Source organism: Tursiops truncatus, chromosome 1 (assembly GCF_011762595.2).
Source record: "Tursiops truncatus isolate mTurTru1 chromosome 1, mTurTru1.mat.Y, whole genome shotgun sequence".
In the NCBI taxonomy this organism is placed as follows: Eukaryota; Metazoa; Chordata; class Mammalia; order Artiodactyla; family Delphinidae; genus Tursiops; species Tursiops truncatus.
Genome location: NC_047034.1, coordinates 61,941,956 through 61,962,553, shown reverse-complemented (window position 1 = coordinate 61,962,553; position 20,598 = coordinate 61,941,956). Strand labels below are relative to the sequence as shown.

Here is a 20,598-nt window from a genome sequence, read left to right as displayed (position 1 = left end):
TAAGGTAATTACCCATATGTATGGTCTTATTGCCATTTTGTTAGTTGTTTTGGATATGTTTCTGTAGGTCTTCTTTCTAACCTTTCTCTTGTTCTCTTGTGATTTGATGACTATCTTTAGTGTTGTTTGATTTTTTCTTTTTTGTGTATATATCTATTGTAGATTTTTGGTTTGAGGTTACTATGAGGTTTTGATATAGCAGTCTATATACATACAAGTTTGTTTTAAGCTGCTGGTCTCTCAGTTTCAAATGCATTTCCAGTGTCCTGCATTTGTACCCTCCTCATGTCAGGATTGCTGGTTTTGATACCATATTTGTAGGTGGATGATTTCCTGCCTTTATTGTATATTTACCTTTACTGGTGAGATTACCCATTTGTAATTTTCTTGTATTCTGGTGGTCTTTTCCGCCTAGAGAATTTCCTTTAGCATTTGTTGTACAGCAGGTTTGGTGGCGCTGAATTCTGTCAACTTTTGCTTGTCTGTAAAGCTTCTGATTTCTATGTCAAATCTGAATGAGAACCTTGCTGGGTAGAGTATTTTTGGTTGTAGGTTTTTCCCTTTCATCACTTTAAGTATATTATGTCACTCCCTTCTGGCTTGCAGAGTTTCAGCTGAACAATCAGATGATAACCTTATGGGGATTTTCTTGTATGTTATTTGTTGCTTTTCCCTTGTTGCTTTTAATATTTTCTTTTTGTCCTTAATTTTTGTCAAATTGATTAACATGTGTCTCAGCACATTCCTCCTTGGATTTATGCTATATGGTACTCGCTGCACTTCCTGGACTTGGGTGACTGTTTCCTTTCCCATGTTAGGGAATTTTTCAGCTACTATCTCTTCAAATGTTTTCTCAGGTCCTTTTTCTCTCTCTTCTCCTTCTGTGACCCCAATCACGTGAATGTTTGTGCATTTAATGTTGTCCCAGAGGTCTCTTAAACTGTTTTCATTTCTTTTCATTCTTTTTTTCTTTATTCTGTTCCGTGGCATTGATTTCTACTATTCTGTCTTCCAGCTCACTTATCTATTATTCTGCCTCATTTATTCTGCTGTTTATTCTTCCCAGTGTATTTTTCATTTCAGGTATTGTATTGTTCCACTCTGTTTGTTCTTTATATTTTCTAGCTCTTGTTGAGCATTTCTTCTGTCTTCTTGGTGTGTGTCTCCATTCTTTTTCTGAGATCTTGGGTCATTTTTACTATCATTACACTCAATTCTTTTTCAGGTAGATTGCCTATCTCCACTTCACTTAGTTGTGCTTCTCGAGTTTTTATCTTGTTCCTTCATCTGGAACATATTCTTCTGCCATCTCATTTTGTCTAACTTTCTGTGTTTATGGCCCCATAGGCTTTAGGTTTGTGGTTCCTCTTCTGGTGTCTTCCCTGTGGTAGGGGAGGCTAGTCTAAGAGTCCTGTACAGGCTTCCTGGTGGGAGGGATTGGTGCCTGCCCACTGGTGTGTGGAGCTGGGTCTTGTCCCTCTGGTGGGCAGGGCTGTGTCAATGGGTGTGTTTAGAGGCAGCTCAGGGCTCAGGAAGACTTGAAGCAGCTTGTCTGTTGATGGGTGGAGTTGTGTTCCTGCCCTGTTAGTTTTTTTTTATCTCAGCCATTAAACTTCCTCTTCTGGAATTAGCAACTTACTCCAGGGGGAAAACTGCCCCCAGAGGTAGACTAATCTCTCTGGATTTTATAATATTTTGCATCTTGATCTAATAATTCCTTGCTACTGCAGGTGCTATTGACATCCTAAATTTTTGTGGGAAGTTTGGTCTGAATTACTTGGTCCATATTTTACTGGAAGTAGAAGTATTCATCGTACAGTCTTTTAAAAAGCAGTCATTACTATCAAGGTCTCCAGCCTTATTAATAAACCAGATTCATGAAAGGCCACATAGGAATAGTGAAAACACTGTATAGGCTCTTTCACTTAACCTCGGTTTGAGTCCTGACTCCACTGTTCACCAGCTGTTAACTTACTGCTAACTTTTGTGTTTCTCAGTTAACTTACTGCTAACTTCTGTGTTTCTCAGTTATCTCTTTTCTAATATGTGTATATTGTCTACCTCATAAGATTATGGGATAAAATATGTAAAGTACCTAACCATAAGCAGGCTTGGTACAAGTGCTTAAATATGAGTTATCCACTGCTCCCTTCCTGTACCCTTACTTCTATACCTACTCCATAATATTTGTCTTAGTCAAATTTTTAACTCCTACCTACTTTTTATTTCCTTCAGGTGATTCTAGTCACAAGATTCCTATTTCAAACTTTGAATCTGGGTGTGACCAAGCAATGGTGTTACAAAACCTTTATAGATTCATTCATCCAAATCCAGGGAACTGGCCACCTGTCTACTGCAAGGTAATTTCAACATAAGAATTTCTTTTAAGTCATTACTTAGAAACCGAAAGATCCATGAAAGATACCCAAAGAAATAACTTTTGCCTGTGTATTAAAATATATATGTTCGTTCTTATTTTGAATGTAATTAGGTATAATGCTTTTTCTTCTAAATCTCTCTGGTATTGGAGGGATTTTGAAGACTGCAAAAACTGAATGTATTTCAGCTTCGGTCAATCTCATGTTTTTAGTTCCTCCTTCTGAAATATCTTCAATTGTTTTTACTCTGAAGGATGGCTTTCTAGTCCGTACACCTATTCTCCTAGGCAAGAGAATTGTTTGTTCAAAATTGTTTTTGTAGCAGTCCCTTGACCTTCCTTTTGTAATCTTTATTCTTTGTTTTGTCTAAGTTCTTCTAGGCTAGGTGTCATAGAATTGGGTTTTAACCTTACTGTTTATTAGTGTCACCATGAACACAAATCACCTTATTTATCTTTTTCTGAACATTGGTTTCTTCATTTGCTTACCCTAAGTCTCACTTGCTGTTCATAAAGTATATTAACATTGCTTTATGAGCATAACTGGTTATTATTAGCAGTATTTTCTAGAATATGTTGCTCTGTTTTACAGTTCTTGTTTAGTTGTCACAGACTATTCAGTCTCTCCCTTCTCACCATCCTTACCCCTCCTCCTTCCCCTTCCCCCAGTTTGAAAGGACCACATTAATTAAAAGTAACAGAAGATAGGAGAAAATAAGTAAAATTTTTTTTCCCTTCTCCAGTCTGATGATAGAGCCAGAGTCAACTGGTGTTTGAAGCATATGGAGAAGTCATCAGGTAAGTTAAACTGGGTCACTGCTCAAATGCATTTTAATATCTGTGTTTCCATTTTGATGTACATGTTCTGTGTACCTAAACTTACTAATTGTATGTGTGTTTCTGTTTACCAATGGAAGAAATCAGGCAAGATCTAGAACTTCTCACTGTAGAGGATCTTGTAGTAGGGATCTACCAGCAAAAATTTCTCAAGGAGCCCTCTAAGACCTGGGTTCGGAGCTTCCTAGATGTGGCCATGTGGGATTATTCTAGCAACACAAGGTATTTATAGTGATTTTGTGATAGTGATACTGTTTTCTGAACTGAAAAAATATGGTATGATTAGTTTTTGCCTTTTTAAACAATATTTTCCTATGAAACTTCGGAATCATTGTATTTCCTTGAATATAAGATTTAATTGATTGTAAGGTACATTGTTACTTCGTCTATCAATAAAAACAAAAAAACTACCAAATAAACTGACAGTGCTTTATCACTTAGAATTTCTGTACTAATGAAAGAATATTTTGTATTTATTTGTATAGACATTTTATTACATAGAATTCTTGTAGTTATAAGAAATATAGATGTGAAATAGGGCTTTCATGGTGGCGCAATGGTTGTGAGTCCGCCTGCTGATGCAGGGGACACAGGTTCGGGCCCCGGTCTGAGAAGATCCCACATGCCGCAGAACGGCTAGGCCTGTGAGCCATGGCCGCTGAGCCTGCGCGTCTAGAGCCTGTGCTCCGCAACGGGAGAGGCCACAACAGTGAGAGGCCTGCGTACCGCAAAAAAAAAAAAAAAAAAAAAGATGTGAAATAAATTGAAAGTATATTTTTTACTTTGAAATAATTTTAGGCTTACAGAAAAGTTGCAAGACTCTAGTACAGGGAAGTTGTATATACCATTCTCAGATTCTCTAACTTAATATTTTTACATGTTTATAACTTTTTCTCTAAATATACATACACAGTTTCTTTTTCTCAGCCTCTTGAGAGCAAGTTGCTATCATGATGCCTTTTCACCCCTGAGTATCAATGTGTTTGTTCCTAAGAACAAGATCATGTATATTGCCACAATCCAGTTATCAAAACAGGATATTGCCATTGATACAGTACTACTGTCTAATCTAAAAGCTATATTCAGGCTTCCCTGGTGGTGCAGTGGTTGAGAGTCCGCCTGCCGATGCAGGGGACATGGGTTCGTGCCCTGGTTTGGGAGGATCCCACGTGCCGCGGAGCGGCTGGGCCCGTGGGCCATGGCCGCTGAGCCTGCGCGTCCGGAGCCTGCGCGTCCGGAGCCTGTGCTCCGCAACGGGAGAGGCCACAGTGGTGAGAGGCCCGCGTACCGCAAAAAAAAAAAAAAAGCTATATTCATATTTTGCTAGTTGTTCTAATAATGTCTTCTATAGCCAAAAAAAAAAAATTTAGGATCCAAGCCAGGACGACATGTTGCATTTAGTTATTATGTCTCTTTAGGCCCTTTAATCTGGAATAGTTCCTCAGTCTTTGACTTTCATGATCTTGACCTTTTTGAAGAGTACAGGCCCATTACTTTGCAAAATGTTTCTCAGTTTGAGTTTGCCTGTATTTCCACATGATTAGATTGAGGTTATATATTTTTAGCAGGAGTACCACAAAAGTGATGTGTCTTCTCAGTGTGTCATATCTGGAGGCATCTGATGTCAGTCTCATTACTGACAGCTTTGATCATTTGCTTAAGATAGTGTCTGCCAAATTTCTCTATTGAAAAGTTACTCTTTATTACCTTATAATTAATATTCTGTTGGGAGATTCTTTGAGATTTGGTAGATAATCTATTCCTCAAACTTTACTCTGCTAGTTTTAGCATCCATTGATGATTTTTGCCTGGGTCGATTATTACTATTTTTGTGAAATGATGGCTTTCTAATCTGATTTTTTTTAATTTATTTTTGGCTGCCTTAGTCTTTGTTGCTGCACGCGGGCTTTCTCTAGTTGCGGCGAGCGGGGGCTACTCTTCGTTGTGGTTTGCGGGCTTCTCATTGGGTGGCTTCTCTTGTTGCAGAGCACGGGCTTTAGGCGCGTGGGCTTCAGTAGTTGTGGCACTCGGACTCAGTAGTTGTAGCTCACGGGCTCTAGAGTGCAGGCTCCGTAGTTGAGGCGTACAGGCTTAGTTGCTCCACGGCATGTGGGATCTTCCCAGACCAGGGCTCGAACCCATGTCCCCTGCACTGGCAGGTGGATTCTTAACCACTGCGCCACCAGGGAAGTCCTTCTAATCTGATTTTTGCTTCTACATTTATTAGTTATCATTCTACTGTAAGGAGCTTTTCCTCTTTGCTGACTTTTTTTCATTTATTTATGAGTATGGAGTCATGTGTTCCTATATCTTATTCAGTCGGCCATAATCTCTTATTAACTTATTTTTATGCTCAGATTGTTTCCTTTATGGCCAGTGGAAGTCCCTTCAAAGCAGTGGTCTCTTTGTTTGGGTTTTGTTGTTGTTGTTTACATTGCTGCCTCATTCTTTGAGTGCTTCTTTGAATTAGCCATTTCTCCAAGGAGCCTTGATTCCTTTTAGTGGAAGAGTGTGCATTTAGGAGATAGAATCTGGGTGCTGGGTGTTCACTCCTATTAGACTGTCATTGATTCTAGTTCCCCTTAGTGGAAAGAGCCAGTAAATATATGTGTATACATACCTTTCATAAACATATTTATGCAGCTAGGCTCACCTGCTTGCTCCTTCCTCTCTCTCTCCCTGTCTTTATCTCACCATGAGTTCATGCTGAACCTACAATTCCAATATAAAACCATAGAATTTTCCAGTTTTCCATTTTTGTATTGCCCTTCTGAGTGGAAAAACCTGGTGCTCAACATTTTTGTTTGTCCAGTCCTAGAATGCATTAAGTTGTTTTAGAATTAAGTGATAACCACTATTTTTAAAAAAGGCATATTAACAGTTTAGAATCTTCTTTCAGTTGTTTTAGTCTGAAGGTAGTCAAAATACTTTGTTCAGAAGTTATTGGAGTTGGTTCTTTTTTTCTCCTTCAGTGTGGTTAAATTATTCATTTGAAATATAGTTAAGTCTGTTTGCTTGTTTTATTCCATTTTTGGTTTTGCCCATATTTGTTGGTTTTATTATATTTTGAATGTGGAATGTATTAGCATAGTTGAAACAAAGTATATTCAGAAGTATCACTCTTCAGTCTAGCTCCATAAAGTTCCTTGGATTGCATTAACTTTATAAATTAACTTGGAAAACTGAAACCTTTATATAATGTTGAATTCTGTTCAAAGGCAAGAGGTGTCTTTCCATTGTTCAGATCTACTTTTGGGTCTTTCAAGTCTGTTTTAAAATTTTTCTCACACAGATTGTGCCTGTCTGGGACTGGTGAATTTTTGTGGGGCAGTTCCCACAAAAATTTGTCTGTTTCTTCTATGAAAATTGATTTGATTAGGCTTTCTGACTTTAATGGGATCAATTTTGGTAATCTGTAATTCCTTAGGAAATTATGCATTTTATATACATTTCCAAATTTGTTTAAGATTAAGTCTGCAAACTAGTGTTTTATAATTTTTAAAATTCCTTGTTTCACTGGTTATTTATCTCATTGTTTCTTATATATTTGTGCTTCTACCTTTTTCCCCTAAATCATGCTAGCGTAGTGCATTGTCTGTTTTTTTGAAAACAACAGTTTATTAGATCTGCTAATTTTCTGTTCTCTTCCTCATTCATTTCTGCTTTTATATTCTTGGTACTTTGTGGTTCTTTTTTTTTAGATTTTTGGGCTCGTTATTTAGTTAATTTGGGGTTTTCTTTAAATTGGTAAGTGTTTAGTAGAGTTAATTTTCTCTTAAACATGTCTTGCAGTGCATCCCATAAGTTGTTGACGTAGTATTTTGTCATTTTTTAAAAAAATTCTGTAGTTTCAGCTCTCTTTAACCCGGGAGTTAATATGAGGCTTTTAAATGTCCAGATGGAAAGCTTTTTTGGTTTTTGTTAGTAAATTCTAGCGTCTTTGCATTGTGATCAAAGTATTGTTTGTAATATTTCTACCTTAAGGAAGTTACTAGTGTTTTGCAGTTTTTTGGTAACTAAATATATAATCAATTTTTGTGAATGTTCTGTGGGTATGTGAGAAGAATATGTGTTTATCTGGGTGCAACATTTGACAAGTATCCATAAGCTCTACATTATTATGTTTAAGTTGCCTTATCTCTTTATATTTTGTCTACTTGATCTGTGTTATATTGAGAGTGCTGTGAAGTCTCATTACTACTGTTTCCGTGTATGTCTCATTATATCTCCTATAGCTATAAGTGGCTGTGTTATTTGATACCTTTACAGAAAAAGTTTGCTGAATCTTGATCTAGTAGATTGATCAAGGGCTCTTGGGAATGGCAGTAACTCTGTTCTTGCATGTTTAAAATTTTTTCTGTTGGTTTACATTTTATTTCCTTGAGTTTCTAGAAAGTACAGCTGCATTGTTGTATTGCTTTATGTTGCTTCTTAGAAGTTTGTTCATTTAATTCTCTTGATCTTTTAAGTTATTTTGCTCTTTTTGCCTGGAGACCTTAAGAATGGTTTTTCATCTTTAAAGTCTAATAGTTTTACTGGAATGTTTCTCTGAGTATATTACTGCAGGTCAGTCTTCCCAAGTGTTTGGCAGGTCCTTTCAGTATGCAGAATCAGGTCTAATTTCTGGAGATTTTTCTTAGATTGTAGTTTAATATTCTATTCCATTTAATTTTTCTTAAGGATGTCCAATTATGTATGATTGGTCTTCTTTACCTTTCATTAGGTAAAGGTTTTTCATAAAGGTTTTTCTGACCCTTATTTCTTCTTTCTTTAGTCTCTTATTCTCATGGTAGTTTTCTGTTTTCTTCAGTTTCCCTTATTAACATCTCATTTGAATCTGTTCTTCCTTAGGCAGTTTGTAATTCAGTTCTTTTCCTATATGATTTTTATTTCCTGAGTTTTGTCAACTCTTTTCTTCTTTCTGTTCTTAGTTTTGAAGTTTCTTATTCAGGCCATGTTTTTGTATCTTCAGAATTTTTGTTTAAGGATATTTAAGTCATATATTAATAACAATGTAGAATGTTACGTTATAGTGTTGTTTTATAGTTTTCGTCTCCTTCATGGTTTTTTGAGGGGTCGGGGATGGGGAGAGTTATCAACTATAGTGATTCTCATTTTCTGTTTACCTCTTGCAGTGGCTTTCTGTTCCTTTGCATTGGTTTGAGATTTGTAGTTCAAGTGCTTCCTCTTCTGTCAGTGTAGCAAAGTATGGTTTCTTAGAATGCTTTCAGGGTGGTGGCAGTGTCGTTGTGGGTCTTTCCATTTTTTTCCTGCTTTCTTTGTCCTGGAGAATCCTAAGTTTCCCCCTCTGTGCTTTTTTTCCCCTTTCACACAGTCTCTAAAGGACTCCTTCCCTTCCTCTTGCCCTCTGCTGCCCAGAAACAATGCCTTCCAGGCTGCCTTCTAGAGTCTTCAGGCACTTTTAAGTCAGTTTCCTGTAGCCAGTGCTCTGATCTACCAGGATTCTGAATATTTATCAACCGTCTCATTGTGGGAATGGTTGTAATTTAATCTTGGGCTCTCAATTTCCCTTCTCTCTCTTCCCCCATGTTTTCTGGGCTTCACCCTCTCTATAAAGCTATATAGAGGCTTGGGTGTGAACTTGAGAAATGACTCCATTGGAAAGTAAGGATTTTCTTTTGGTAATTGAGTCTTGTAGTTATGCTTCTCTTAGTTATACTGCAGGTATATACTTTGTTTTGCTTAATCTTGTTAGGCTTAAAAGTTTATGGATGATGTGTTAGGATATTTGGATTTATGTACCGTTGCCTCAGCTACTGGCTAAAGTATTCCTAAAATTTCACATTCAGAATCATTCATTGTCCATGTTTTCATACATTGTTGTCTCTGTGCCATCCAGGGTGGTGATGTGGCATTTCTTAAAATGGAATTGTACTCTTGTCTATGGATTTTCTCCCGAGCCACTCACAGACACCTTTTCTGCAAGTTTTGATGCTGGTTCTTTCTTGATCTTATCAGATGATACCAGTAGAAGGTTTCAGAGACAAACCAATACTTTCTCAATGGTTTATTGACTAAAATGTTGAAGGATTACAGTTGTTTGGTTATCCAGAATAATACTCAAAGATATATGCAGAACAGAAACAGATTAACAGATATAGAAACAAACTAGTGGTTACCAAAAGGACGAGGGTGGAGGGAGGGACAAATTAGGGATATGGGATTAACAGATACAAACTAATATTTATGCAATAGGTGAACAACAAGGATATACTGTATAGCACAGGGAATTATACCATTATCTAGTAATAACCTGTAATGGAATATAATCTGCAAAAATACTGAATCACTAAGCTGTATACCTGAAACTAACATAATATTGTAAATCAGCTATACTGCAGTAAAAACAAAAATAAAATACTACATACCACTGCTTTAAAAAATAATAAATTTGTACATGTTTAGGCAATAGCAGTTGTAGAATACCTTAAATTGTATGATGCAGTCCAATAAATGCATTCAGTTAAAATGTGAAAAAATCATGTGTTAGAATAGAAGAAATGGTGTTGAGTCTCAGAGTACCTACAGGCTGCAACAAGAGTAGAGTAGCAGGGCCTTCCCTGGTGGCGCAGTGGTTGAGAGTCCACCTGCCGATGCAGGGGACATGGGTTCGTGCCCTGGTCTGGGCCGCAGAGCAGTTGGGCCCGTGAGCCGTGGCCACTGAGCCTGCGCTCCGCAACAGGAGACACCACAACAGTGAGAGGCCCACGTACTGCCAAAAAAAAAAAAAAATAGAGTAGCTTTGGTGTAAGACATTTTTGGAGGTCTGTGCCATGGGATTTTATTAAAGATAGAACCTGTTACATAGTACTTTAAGAACTTTAATAATAACTGCTTTGGAAAGGATGGGTCTGCCTTTTCCTGAGCTTCATAATATTGTAAGATTCCAATATATAGTATTTTACAAGGGAGTTTTGGTTGTAGCAGACAATAGGAACTATTGTTAGAATCTGTTAGTTAATATAAGCAGATAGGACTCTTTTCAAACACTGCTCTTAAACTTCTACTTAAAGGACATTAAAGTTTGTAATAAATATTTGATAAATGTTGTCTAGCTCTAGGAGAAATGGGTGGGTTTTATATTGGTGAAATAGAATACAGTTACACAAAAAGTATCAGAATCTTAAATAAGCAGGCTGTTAATGACTATCATGTTACTTTGAAGGCTAGAGTATAACCTTTATAGATACCCCATTCTCCTTGTTGCTTCCTGTCATAATTGTCCTTGGATTAATTCACTGTGACCTGCTGACTGAAACAAGGCAGCTTTTATTTAATCAACGAATATTTATTGAGCATCTCCTCTGTCCCTGTGAGCAGAGATTTGGGTTGAAGGAAGGACCTTTCCAAGAGAAGAAAATGGGCAAAACAGTGACTCGGGAATGAAAACATAGAGACCGTTTAAGAAAAAAACAGTGAGTCAGTTTGACGAGAGCAAAGAGCATCTGTAACTGTCGGATGACAGTGGTTCCTGAGAAAGGGAAAGGCAGGGTTATCCTTGAAAAGGAGAAACTTAACCGTGAAATAAGAGGAAAAGAGATCGCTGAGACCTTTGGAAATCAAGAGGAAAAGGGTGTAAAAAAGGCCTTTATGCTGCACATTATTTTAGTGAATGAGGTGGTGGTGAAACTTTGGGAGTAAATTGCGAACTTAGCAGACATATTCACTTACACCCTTATGTCACTACTTTGGAGTGGAATTTCATAAAAGAAACGTTGGAAATCATTCAAATTGAAGCTATATTTCAGGCTGCATAATGAATATTAATAGCGTAACAGTGTACATAGCTGTTCTGATAATTGTTAGATTTTTAGAATATGAATCTTCCTTTGCTAGAAAATTCACTCATATTTTGGGATGATTTGGAGGAAGAGGACCAATAAGTATAAATAAAAACACATCCAAATAATGTCATTTTTAATAGTATAACTAGATTTGGAGACGTTTTTCCCTGGAGTCAGACTTTAATGGGTTTGTTGTTGTAGTCTGTTTTAATACTGTGGTACATTGTTAGTTTTTTAACTGCTTTCAATTAAAATATGAACTCCAATGGAACATGTGTATATGAAGTAGGTACTCTGGAGATTAAGTTCTGAACAAGGAGCAAAACTAACTGGAAATTTAAAATTACTTGATTCCACATGGGCATGTAAGGACTTAGTTTTTTTGTTTTCTTATTGGAGTGCAGTTGACTTAAAATGTTAAGTTAGTTTAGATGTACAGCAAAGTGATTCAGTTATACATATACATATATCTGTTTTTTTTAACATCTTTATTGGAGTATAATTGCTTTACAGTGGTGTGTTATTTTCTGCTTTATAATAAAGGGAACCAGTTATACATATATATATGTTCCCATATCTCTTCCCTCTTACGTCTCCCTCCCAACCCCCCTCCCTATGCCACCCCTCCAGGCGGTCACAAAGCACCAAGCTGATCTCACAGTGCTATGCGGCTGCTTCCCACTAGCTATCTACCTTACGTTTGGTAGTGTATATATGTCCATGCCTCTCTCTCACTTTGTCACAGCTCACCCTTCCCCCTCCCCATATCCTCAAGTCCGTTCTCCAGTAGGTCTGTGTCTTTATTCCTGTCTTACCCCTAGGTTCTTCATGACATTTTTTTCCTTAAATTCCATATATATGTGTTAGCATACGGTATTTGTCTTTCTCTTTCTGACTTACTTCACGCTCTATGACAGACTCTAGTTGCATCCACTTCACAACAAATAACTCAGTTTCATTTCTTTTTATGGCTGAATAATACTCCATTGTATATATGTGCCCCGTCCTCTTTATCCACTCATCTGTTGATGGACACTCAGGTTGCTTCCACGTCCTGGCTATTGTAAATAGAGCTGCAATGAACATTTTGGAACATGATCCTTTTTGAATTATGGTTTTCTCAGGGTATATGCCCAGCAGTGGGATTGCTGGGTCATATGGTAGCTCTATTTGCAGTATTTTAAGGAACCTCCATACTGTTCTCCATAGTGGCTGTACCAATTCACATTCCCACCAGCAGTGCAGGAGTGTTCCCTTTTCTCCACACCCTCTCCAGGATTTATTGTTTCTAGATTTTTTGATGATGGGCATTCTGACTGGTGTGAGGTGATATCTCATTGTAGTTTTGATTTGCATTTCCCTAATGATTAATGATGTTGAGCGTTCTTTCATGTGTTTGTTGGCAGTCTGTAATATCTTCTTTGGAGAAATGTCTATTTAGGTCTTCTGCCCATTTTTGGATTGGGTTGTTTGTTTTTTTGTTATTGAGCTGCCTGAGCTGCTTGTAAATTCTGGAGATTAATCCTTTGTCAGTTGCTTCATTTGCAAATATTTTCTCCCACTCTGAGGGTTGTCTTTTGGTCTTGTTGATGGCTTCCTTTGCTGTGCAAAAGCTTGGAAGTTTCATTAGGTCCCATGTGTTTATTTTTGTTTTTATTTCCATTTCTCTAGGAGGTGGGGCACAAAGGATCTTGCTGTGATTTATGTCATAGAGTGTTCTGCCTATGTTTTCCTCTAAGACTTTGATAGTTTCTGGCCTTACATTTAGGTCTTGAATCCATTTTGAGCTTATTTTTGTGTATGGTGTTAGGGAGTGATCGAATCTCATACTGTTCCATTGATGTATGTTTCTGTTTTTGTGCCAGTAGCGTACTCTCTTGATTACTGTAGCTTTGTAGTATAGTCTGATGTCAGGGAGCCTGATTCCTCCAGCTCCGTTTTTCGTTCTCAAGATTGCTTTGGCTATTCGGGGTCTTTTGTGTTTCCATATAAATTGTGAAATTTTTCGCTCTAGTTCTGTGAAAAATACCAATGGTAGTTTGATAGGGATTGCATTGAATCTGTAGATTGCTTTTGGTAGTAGAGTCATTTTCACAATGTTGATTCTTCCAATCCAAAAACATGGTATATCTCTCCATCTATTTGTATCATCTTTAATTTCTTTCATCAGTGTCTTATAATTTTCTGCATACAGGTCTTCTGTCTCCTTAGGTAGGTTTATTCTTTTTGTTGCCATGGTAAATGGGAGTGTTTTCTTGATTTCACGTTCAGATTTTTCATCATTAGTGTATAGGAATGCCAGAGATTTCTGTGCATTAATTTTGTATCCTGCTACTTTACCAGATTCATTGATTAGCTCTAGTAGTTTTCTGGTAGCATCTTTAGGATTCTCTATGTATAGTATCATGTCATCTGCAAACAGTGACAGCTTTACTTTCTTCTTTTCCGATTTGGATTCCTTTTATTTCCTTTTCTTCTCTGATTGCTGTGGCTAAAACTTGCAAAACTGTGTTGAATAAGAGTGGTGAGAGTGGGCAGCCTTGTCTTGTTCCTGATCGTAGTGGAAATGCTTTCAGTTTTTCACCATTGAGGACGATGTTGGCTGTGGGTTTGTCATATATGGCCTTTATAATGTTGAGGAAAGTTCCCTCTATGCCTACTTTCTGCAGGGTTTTTATCATAAATGGGTGTTGAATTTGGTCGAAAGCTTTCTCTACATCTATTGAGATGATCATATGGTTTTTCTCCTTCAGTTTGTTAGTATGGTTTATCACATTAATTCTTCTGCGTATATTGAAGAATCCTTGCATTCCTGGAAGAAACCTCACTTGATCATGGTGTATGATCCTTTGAATGTGCTGTTGGATTCTGTTTGCTAGTATTTTGTTGAGGTTTTTTGCATCTGTGTTCATCAGTGACATTGGCCTGTAGTTTTCTTTGTGGCATCCTTGTCTGGTTTTGGTATCGAGGTGATGTTGGCCTCGTAGAACGAGTTTGGGAGTGTTCCTCCCTCTGCTATATTTTGGAAGAGTTTGAGAAGGATAGGTGTTAGCTCTTCTCTAAAGGTATGATAGAATTCGCCTGTGAAGCCGTCTGGTCCTGGGCTTTTGTTTGTTGGAAGATTTTTTTTTTTTGAACATCTTTATTGGGGTGTAATTGCTTTACAACGGTGTGTTAGTTTCTGCTCTACAACAACGTGAATCAGTTACACATATACATATGTTCCCATATGTCTTCCTTCTTACGTCTCCCTCCCTATCCCACATCTCCAGGCGGTCACAAAGCACCGAGCTGATCTCCCTGTGCCATGCGGCTGCTTCCCACTAGCTATCTACCTTACATTTGGTAGTGTATATATGTCCATGCCTCTCTCTCACTTTGTCACAGCTCACCCTTCCCCCTCCCCATATCCTCAAGTCCGTTCTCCAGTAGGTCTGTGTCTTTATTCCTGTCTTACCCCTAGGTTCTTCATGACATTTTTGTTTTCTTAAATTCCATACATATGTGTTAGCATACGGTATTTGTCTTTCTCTTTCTGACTTACTTCACGCTCTATGACAGACTCGACTTCCGTACACCTCACTACAAATAACTCGATTTCGTTTCCCTTTATGGCTGAGTAATACTCCATTGTATATATGTGCCCCGTCTTCTTTATCCACTCATCTGTTGATGGACACTCAGGTTGCTTCCACGTCCTGGCTATTGTAAATAGAGCTGCAATGAACATTTTGGTACATGACCCTTTTTGAATTATGGTTTTCTCAGGGTATATGCCCAGCAGTGGGATTGCTGGGTCATATGGTAGTTCTAGTTGCAGTTTTTTAAGGAACCTCCATACTGTTCTCCATAGTGGCTGTACCAATTCACATTCCCACCAGCAGTGCAGGAGTGTTCCCTTTTCTCCACACCCTCTCCAGGATTTATTGTTTCTAGATTTTTTGATGATGGGCATTCTGACTGGTGTGAGGTGATATCTCATTGTAGTTTTGATTTGCATTTCCCTCATGATTAATGATGTTGAGCGTTCTTTCATGTGTTTGTTGGCAGTCTGTAATATCTTCTTTGGAGAAATGTCTATTTAGGTCTTCTGCCCATTTTTGGATAGGGTTGTTTGTTTTTTTGTTATTGAGCTGCATGAGCTGCTTGTAAATTCTGGAGATTAATCCTTTGTCAGTTGCTTCATTTGCAAATATTTTCTCCCACTCTGAGAGTTGTCTTTTGGTCTTGTTGATGGCTTCCTTTGCTGTGCAAAAGCTTGGAAGTTTCATTAGGTCCCATGTGTTTATTTTTGTTTTTATTTCCATTTCTCTAGGAGGTGGGGCACAAAGGATCTTGCTGTGATTTATGTCATAGAGTGTTCTGCCTATGTTTTCCTCTAAGACTTTGATAGTTTCTGGCCTTACATTTAGGTCTTGAATCCATTTTGAGCTTATTTTTGTGTATGGTGTTAGGGAGTGATCGAATCTCATACTGTTCCATTGATGTATGTTTCTGTTTTTGTGCCAGTAGCGTACTCTCTTGATTACTGTAGCTTTGTAGTATAGTCTGAAGTCAGGGAGCCTGATTCCTCCAGCTCCGTTTTTCGTTCTCAAGATTGCTTTGGCTATTCGGGGTCTTTTGTGTTTCCATATAAATTGTGAAATTTTTCGCTCTAGTTCTGTGAAAAATACCAATGGTAGTTTGATAGGGATTGCATTGAATCTGTAGATTGCTTTTGGTAGTAGAGTCATTTTCACAATGTTGATTCTTCCAATCCAAAAACATGGTATATCTCTCCATCTATTTGTATCATCTTTAATTTCTTTCATCAGTGTCTTATAATTTTCTGCATACAGGTCTTCTGTCTCCTTAGGTAGGTTTATTCTTTTTGTTGCCATGGTAAATGGGAGTGTTTTCTTGATTTCACGTTCAGATTTTTCATCATTAGTGTATAGGAATGCCAGAGATTTCTGTGCATTAATTTTGTATCCTGCTACTTTACCAGATTCATTGATTAGCTCTAGTAGTTTTCTGGTAGCATCTTTAGGATTCTCTATGTATAGTATCATGTCATCTGCAAACAGTGACAGCTTTACTTTCTTCTTTTCCGATTTGGATTCCTTTTATTTCCTTTTCTTCTCTGATTGCTGTGGCTAAAACTTCCAAAACTGTGTTGAATAAGAGTGGTGAGAGTGGGCAGCCTTGTCTTGTTCCTGATCGTAGTGGAAATGCTTTCAGTTTTTCACCATTGAGGACTGATGTTGGCTGTGGGTTTGTCATATATGGCCTTTATAATGTTGAGGAAAGTTCCCTCTATGCCTACTTTCTGCAGGGTTTTTATCATAAATGGGTGTTGAATTTGGTCGAAAGCTTTCTCTACATCTATTGAGATGATCATATGGTTTTTCTCCTTCAGTTTGTTAGTATGGTTTATCACATTAATTCTTCTGCGTATATTGAAGAATCCTTGCATTCCTGGAAGAAACCTCACTTGATCATGGTGTATGATCCTTTGAATGTGCTGTTGGATTCTGTTTGCTAGTATTTTGTTGAGGTTTTTTGCATCTGTGTTCATCAGTGACATTGGTCTGTAGTTTTCTTTGTGGCATCCTTGTCTGGTTTTGGTATCGAGGTGATGTTGGCCTCGTAGAACGAGTTTGGGAGTGTTCCTCCCTCTGCTATATTTTGGAAGAGTTTGAGAAGGATAGGTGTTAGCTCTTCTCTAAAGGTATGATAGAATTCGCCTGTGAAGCCGTCTGGTCCTGGGCTTTTGTTTGTTGGAAGATTTTTTTTTTTTTTGAACATCTTTATTGGGGTGTAATTGCTTTACAACGGTGTGTTAGTTTCTGCTCTACAACAACGTGAATCAGTTACACATATATATACGTTCCCATATGTCTTCCCTCTTACGTCTCCCTCCCTCCCACCCTCCCTATCCCACATCTCCAGGCGGTCACAAAGCACCGAGCTGATCTCCCTGTGCTATGCAGCTGCTTCCCACTAGCTATCTACCTTACTTTTGGTAGTGTATATATGTCCATGCCTCTCTCTCACTTTGTCACAGCTCACCCTTCCCCCTCCCCATATCCTCAAGTCCGTTCTCCAGTAGGTCTGTGTCTTTATTCCTGTCTTACCCCTAGGTTCTTCATGACATTTTTGTTTTCTTAAATTCCATACATATGTGTTAGCATACGGTATTTGTCTTTCTCTTTCTGACTTACTTCACGCTCTATGACAGACTCGACTTCCGTACACCTCACTACAAATAACTCGATTTCGTTTCTCTTTATGGCTGAGTAATACTCCATTGTATATATGTGCCCCGTCTTCTTTATCCACTCATCTGTTGATGGACACTGAGGTTGCTTCCACGTCCTGGCTATTGTACATAGAGCTGCAATGAACATTTTGGTACATGATCCTTTTTGAATTATGGTTTTCTCAGGGTATATGCCCAGCAGTGGGATTGCTGGGTCATATGTTAGTTCTAGTTGCAGTTTTTTAAGGAACCTCCATACTGTTCTCCATAGTGGCTGTACCAATTCACATTCCCACCAGCAGTGCAGGAGTGTTCCCTTTTCTCCACACCCTCTCCATGATTTATTGTTTCTAGATTTTTTGACGATGGGCATTCTGACTGGTGTGAGGTGATATCTCATTGTAGTTTTGATTTGCATTTCCCTAATGATTAATGATGTTGAGCGTTCTTTCATGTGTTTGTTGGCAGTCTGTAATATCTTCTTTGGAGAAATGTCTATTTAGGTCTTCTGACCATTTTTGGATTGGGTTGTTTGTTTTTTTTGTTATTGAGCTGCATGAGCTGCTTGTAAATTCTGGAGATTAATCCTTTGTCAGTTGCTTCATTTGCAAATATTTTCTCCCACTCTGAGGGTTGTCTTTTGGTCTTGTTGATGGCTTCCTTTGCTGTGCAAAAGCTTGGAAGTTTCATTAGGTCCCATTTGTTTATTTTTGTTTTTATTTCCATTTCTCTAGGAGGTGGGGCACAAAGGATCTTGCTGTGATTTATGTCATAGAGTGTTCTGCCTATGTTTTCCTCTAAGACTTTGATAGTTTCTGGCCTTACATTTAGGTCTTGAATCCATTTTGAGCTTATTTTTGTGTATGGTGTTAGGGAGTGATCGAATCTCATACTGTTCCATTGATGTATGTTTCTGTTTTTGTGCCAGTAGCGTACTCTCTTGGTTACTGTAGCTTTGTAGTATAGTCTGAAGTCAGGGAGCCTGATTCCTCCAGCTCCGTTTTTCGTTCTCAAGATTGCTTTGGCTATTCGGGGTCTTTTGTGTTTCCATATAAATTGTGAAATTTTTCGCTCTAGTTCTGTGAAAAATACCAATGGTAGTTTGATAGGGATTGCATTGAATCTGTAGATTGCTTTTGGTTATAGAGTCATTTTCACAATGTTGAATCTTCCAATCCAAAAACATGGTATATCTCTCCATCTATTTGTATCATCTTTAATTTCTTTCATCAGTGTCTTATAATTTTCTGCATACAGGTCTTCTGTCTCCTTAGGTAGGTTTATTCTTTTTGTTGCCATGGTAAATGGGAGTGTTTTCTTGATTTCACGTTCAGATTTTTCATCATTAGTGTATAGGAATGCCAGAGATTTCTGTGCATTAATTTTGTATCCTGCTACTTTACCAGATTCATTGCTTAGCTCTAGTAGTTTTCTGGTAGCATCTTTAGGATTCTCTGTGTATAGTATCATGTCATCTGCAAACAGTGACAGCTTTACTTTCTTCTTTTCCGATTTGGATTCCTTTTATTTCCTTTTCTTCTCTGATTGCTGTGGCTAAAACTTCCAAAACTGTGTTGAATAAGAGTGGTGAGAGTGGGCAGCCTTGTCTTGTTCCTGATCGTAGTGGAAATGCTTTCAGTTTTTCACCATTAAGGATGATGTTGGCTGTGGGTTTGTCATATATGGCCTTTATAATGTTGAGGAAAGTTCCCTCTATGCCTACTTTCTGCAGGGTTTTTATCATAAATGGGTGTTGAATTTGGTCGAAAGCTTTCTCTACATCTATTGAGATGATCATATGGTTTTTCTCCTTCAGTTTGTTAGTATGGTTTATCACATTAATTCTTCTGCGTATATTGAAGAATCCTTGCATTCCTGGAAGAAACCTCACTTGATCATGGTGTATGATCCTTTGAATGTGCTGTTGGATTCTGTTTGCTAGTATTTTGTTGAGGTTTTTTGCATCTGTGTTCATCAGTGACATTGGTCTGTAGTTTTCTTTGTGGCATCCTTGTCTGGTTTTGGTATCGAGGTGATGTTGGCCTCGTAGAACGAGTTTGGGAGTGTTCCTCCCTCTGCTATATTTTGGAAGAGTTTGAGAAGGATAGGTGTTAGCTCTTCTCTAAAGGTATGATAGAATTCGCCTGTGAAGCCGTCTGGTCCTGGGCTTTTGTTTGTTGGAAGATTTTTTTTTTTTTTTGAACATCTTTATTGGGGTGTAATTGCTTTACAACGGTGTGTTAGTTTCTGCTCTACAACAACGTGAATCAGTTACACATATATATATACGTTCCCATATGTCTTCCCTCTTACGTCTCCCTCCCTCCCACCCTCCCTATCCCACATCTCCAGGCGGTCACAAAGCACCGAGCTGATCTCCCTGTGCTATGCAGCTGCTTCCCACTAGCTATCTACCTTACTTTTGGTAGTGTATATATGTCCATGCCTCTCTCTCACTTTGTCACAGCTCACCCTTCCCCCTCCCCATATCCTCAAGTCCGTTCTCCAGTAGGTCTGTGTCTTTATTCCTGTCTTACCCCTAGGTTCTTCATGACATTTTTGTTTTCTTAAATTCCATACATATGTGTTAGCATACGGTATTTGTCTTTCTCTTTCTGACTTACTTCACGCTCTATGACAGACTCGACTTCCGTACACCTCACTACAAAGAACTCGATTTCGTTTCTCTTTATGGCTGAGTAATACTCCATTGTATATATGTGCCCCGTCTTCTTTATCCACTCATCTGTTGATGGACACTGAGGTTGCTTCCACGTCCTGGCTATTGTACATAGAGCTGCAATGAACATTTTGGTACATGATCCTTTTTGAATTATGGTTTTCTCAGGGTATATGCCCAGCAGTGGGATTGCTGGGTCATATGTTAGTTCTAGTTGCAGTTTTTTAAGGAACCTCCATACTGTTCTCCATAGTGGCTGTACCAATTCACATTCCCACCAGCAGTGCAGGAGTGTTCCCTTTTCTCCACACCCTCTCCAGGATTTATTGTTTCTAGATTTTTTGACGATGGGCATTCTGACTGGTGTGAGGTGATATCTCATTGTAGTTTTGATTTGCATTTCCCTAATGATTAATGATGTTGAGCGTTCTTTCATGTGTTTGTTGGCAGTCTGTAATATCTTCTTTGGAGAAATGTCTATTTAGGTCTTCTGACCATTTTTGGATTGGGTTGTTTGTTTTTTTTGTTATTGAGCTGCATGAGCTGCTTGTAAATTCTGGAGATTAATCCTTTGTCAGTTGCTTCATTTGCAAATATTTTCTCCCACTCTGAGGGTTGTCTTTTGGTCTTGTTGATGGCTTCCTTTGCTGTGCAAAAG

General features: G+C 38.1%; 1 protein-coding gene across 4 annotated transcripts in view; it reads left to right on the top strand.

Moving 5' to 3' along the window:
* Positions 1-20,598, top strand: part of MAEL (maelstrom spermatogenic transposon silencer) — a 132,234-nt gene that overhangs the window by 88,342 nt on the left and 23,294 nt on the right. For all 4 annotated transcript variants that reach the window (XM_019935481.3, XM_019935483.3, XM_073804772.1 and 1 more), the window contains 3 exons: positions 2,236-2,360; positions 3,121-3,175; positions 3,295-3,436. In XM_019935481.3, coding sequence (XP_019791040.1) covers positions 2,236-2,360; positions 3,121-3,175; positions 3,295-3,436 — 322 coding nt within the window. The remainder of the gene's footprint in view (positions 1-2,235; positions 2,361-3,120; positions 3,176-3,294; positions 3,437-20,598) is intronic.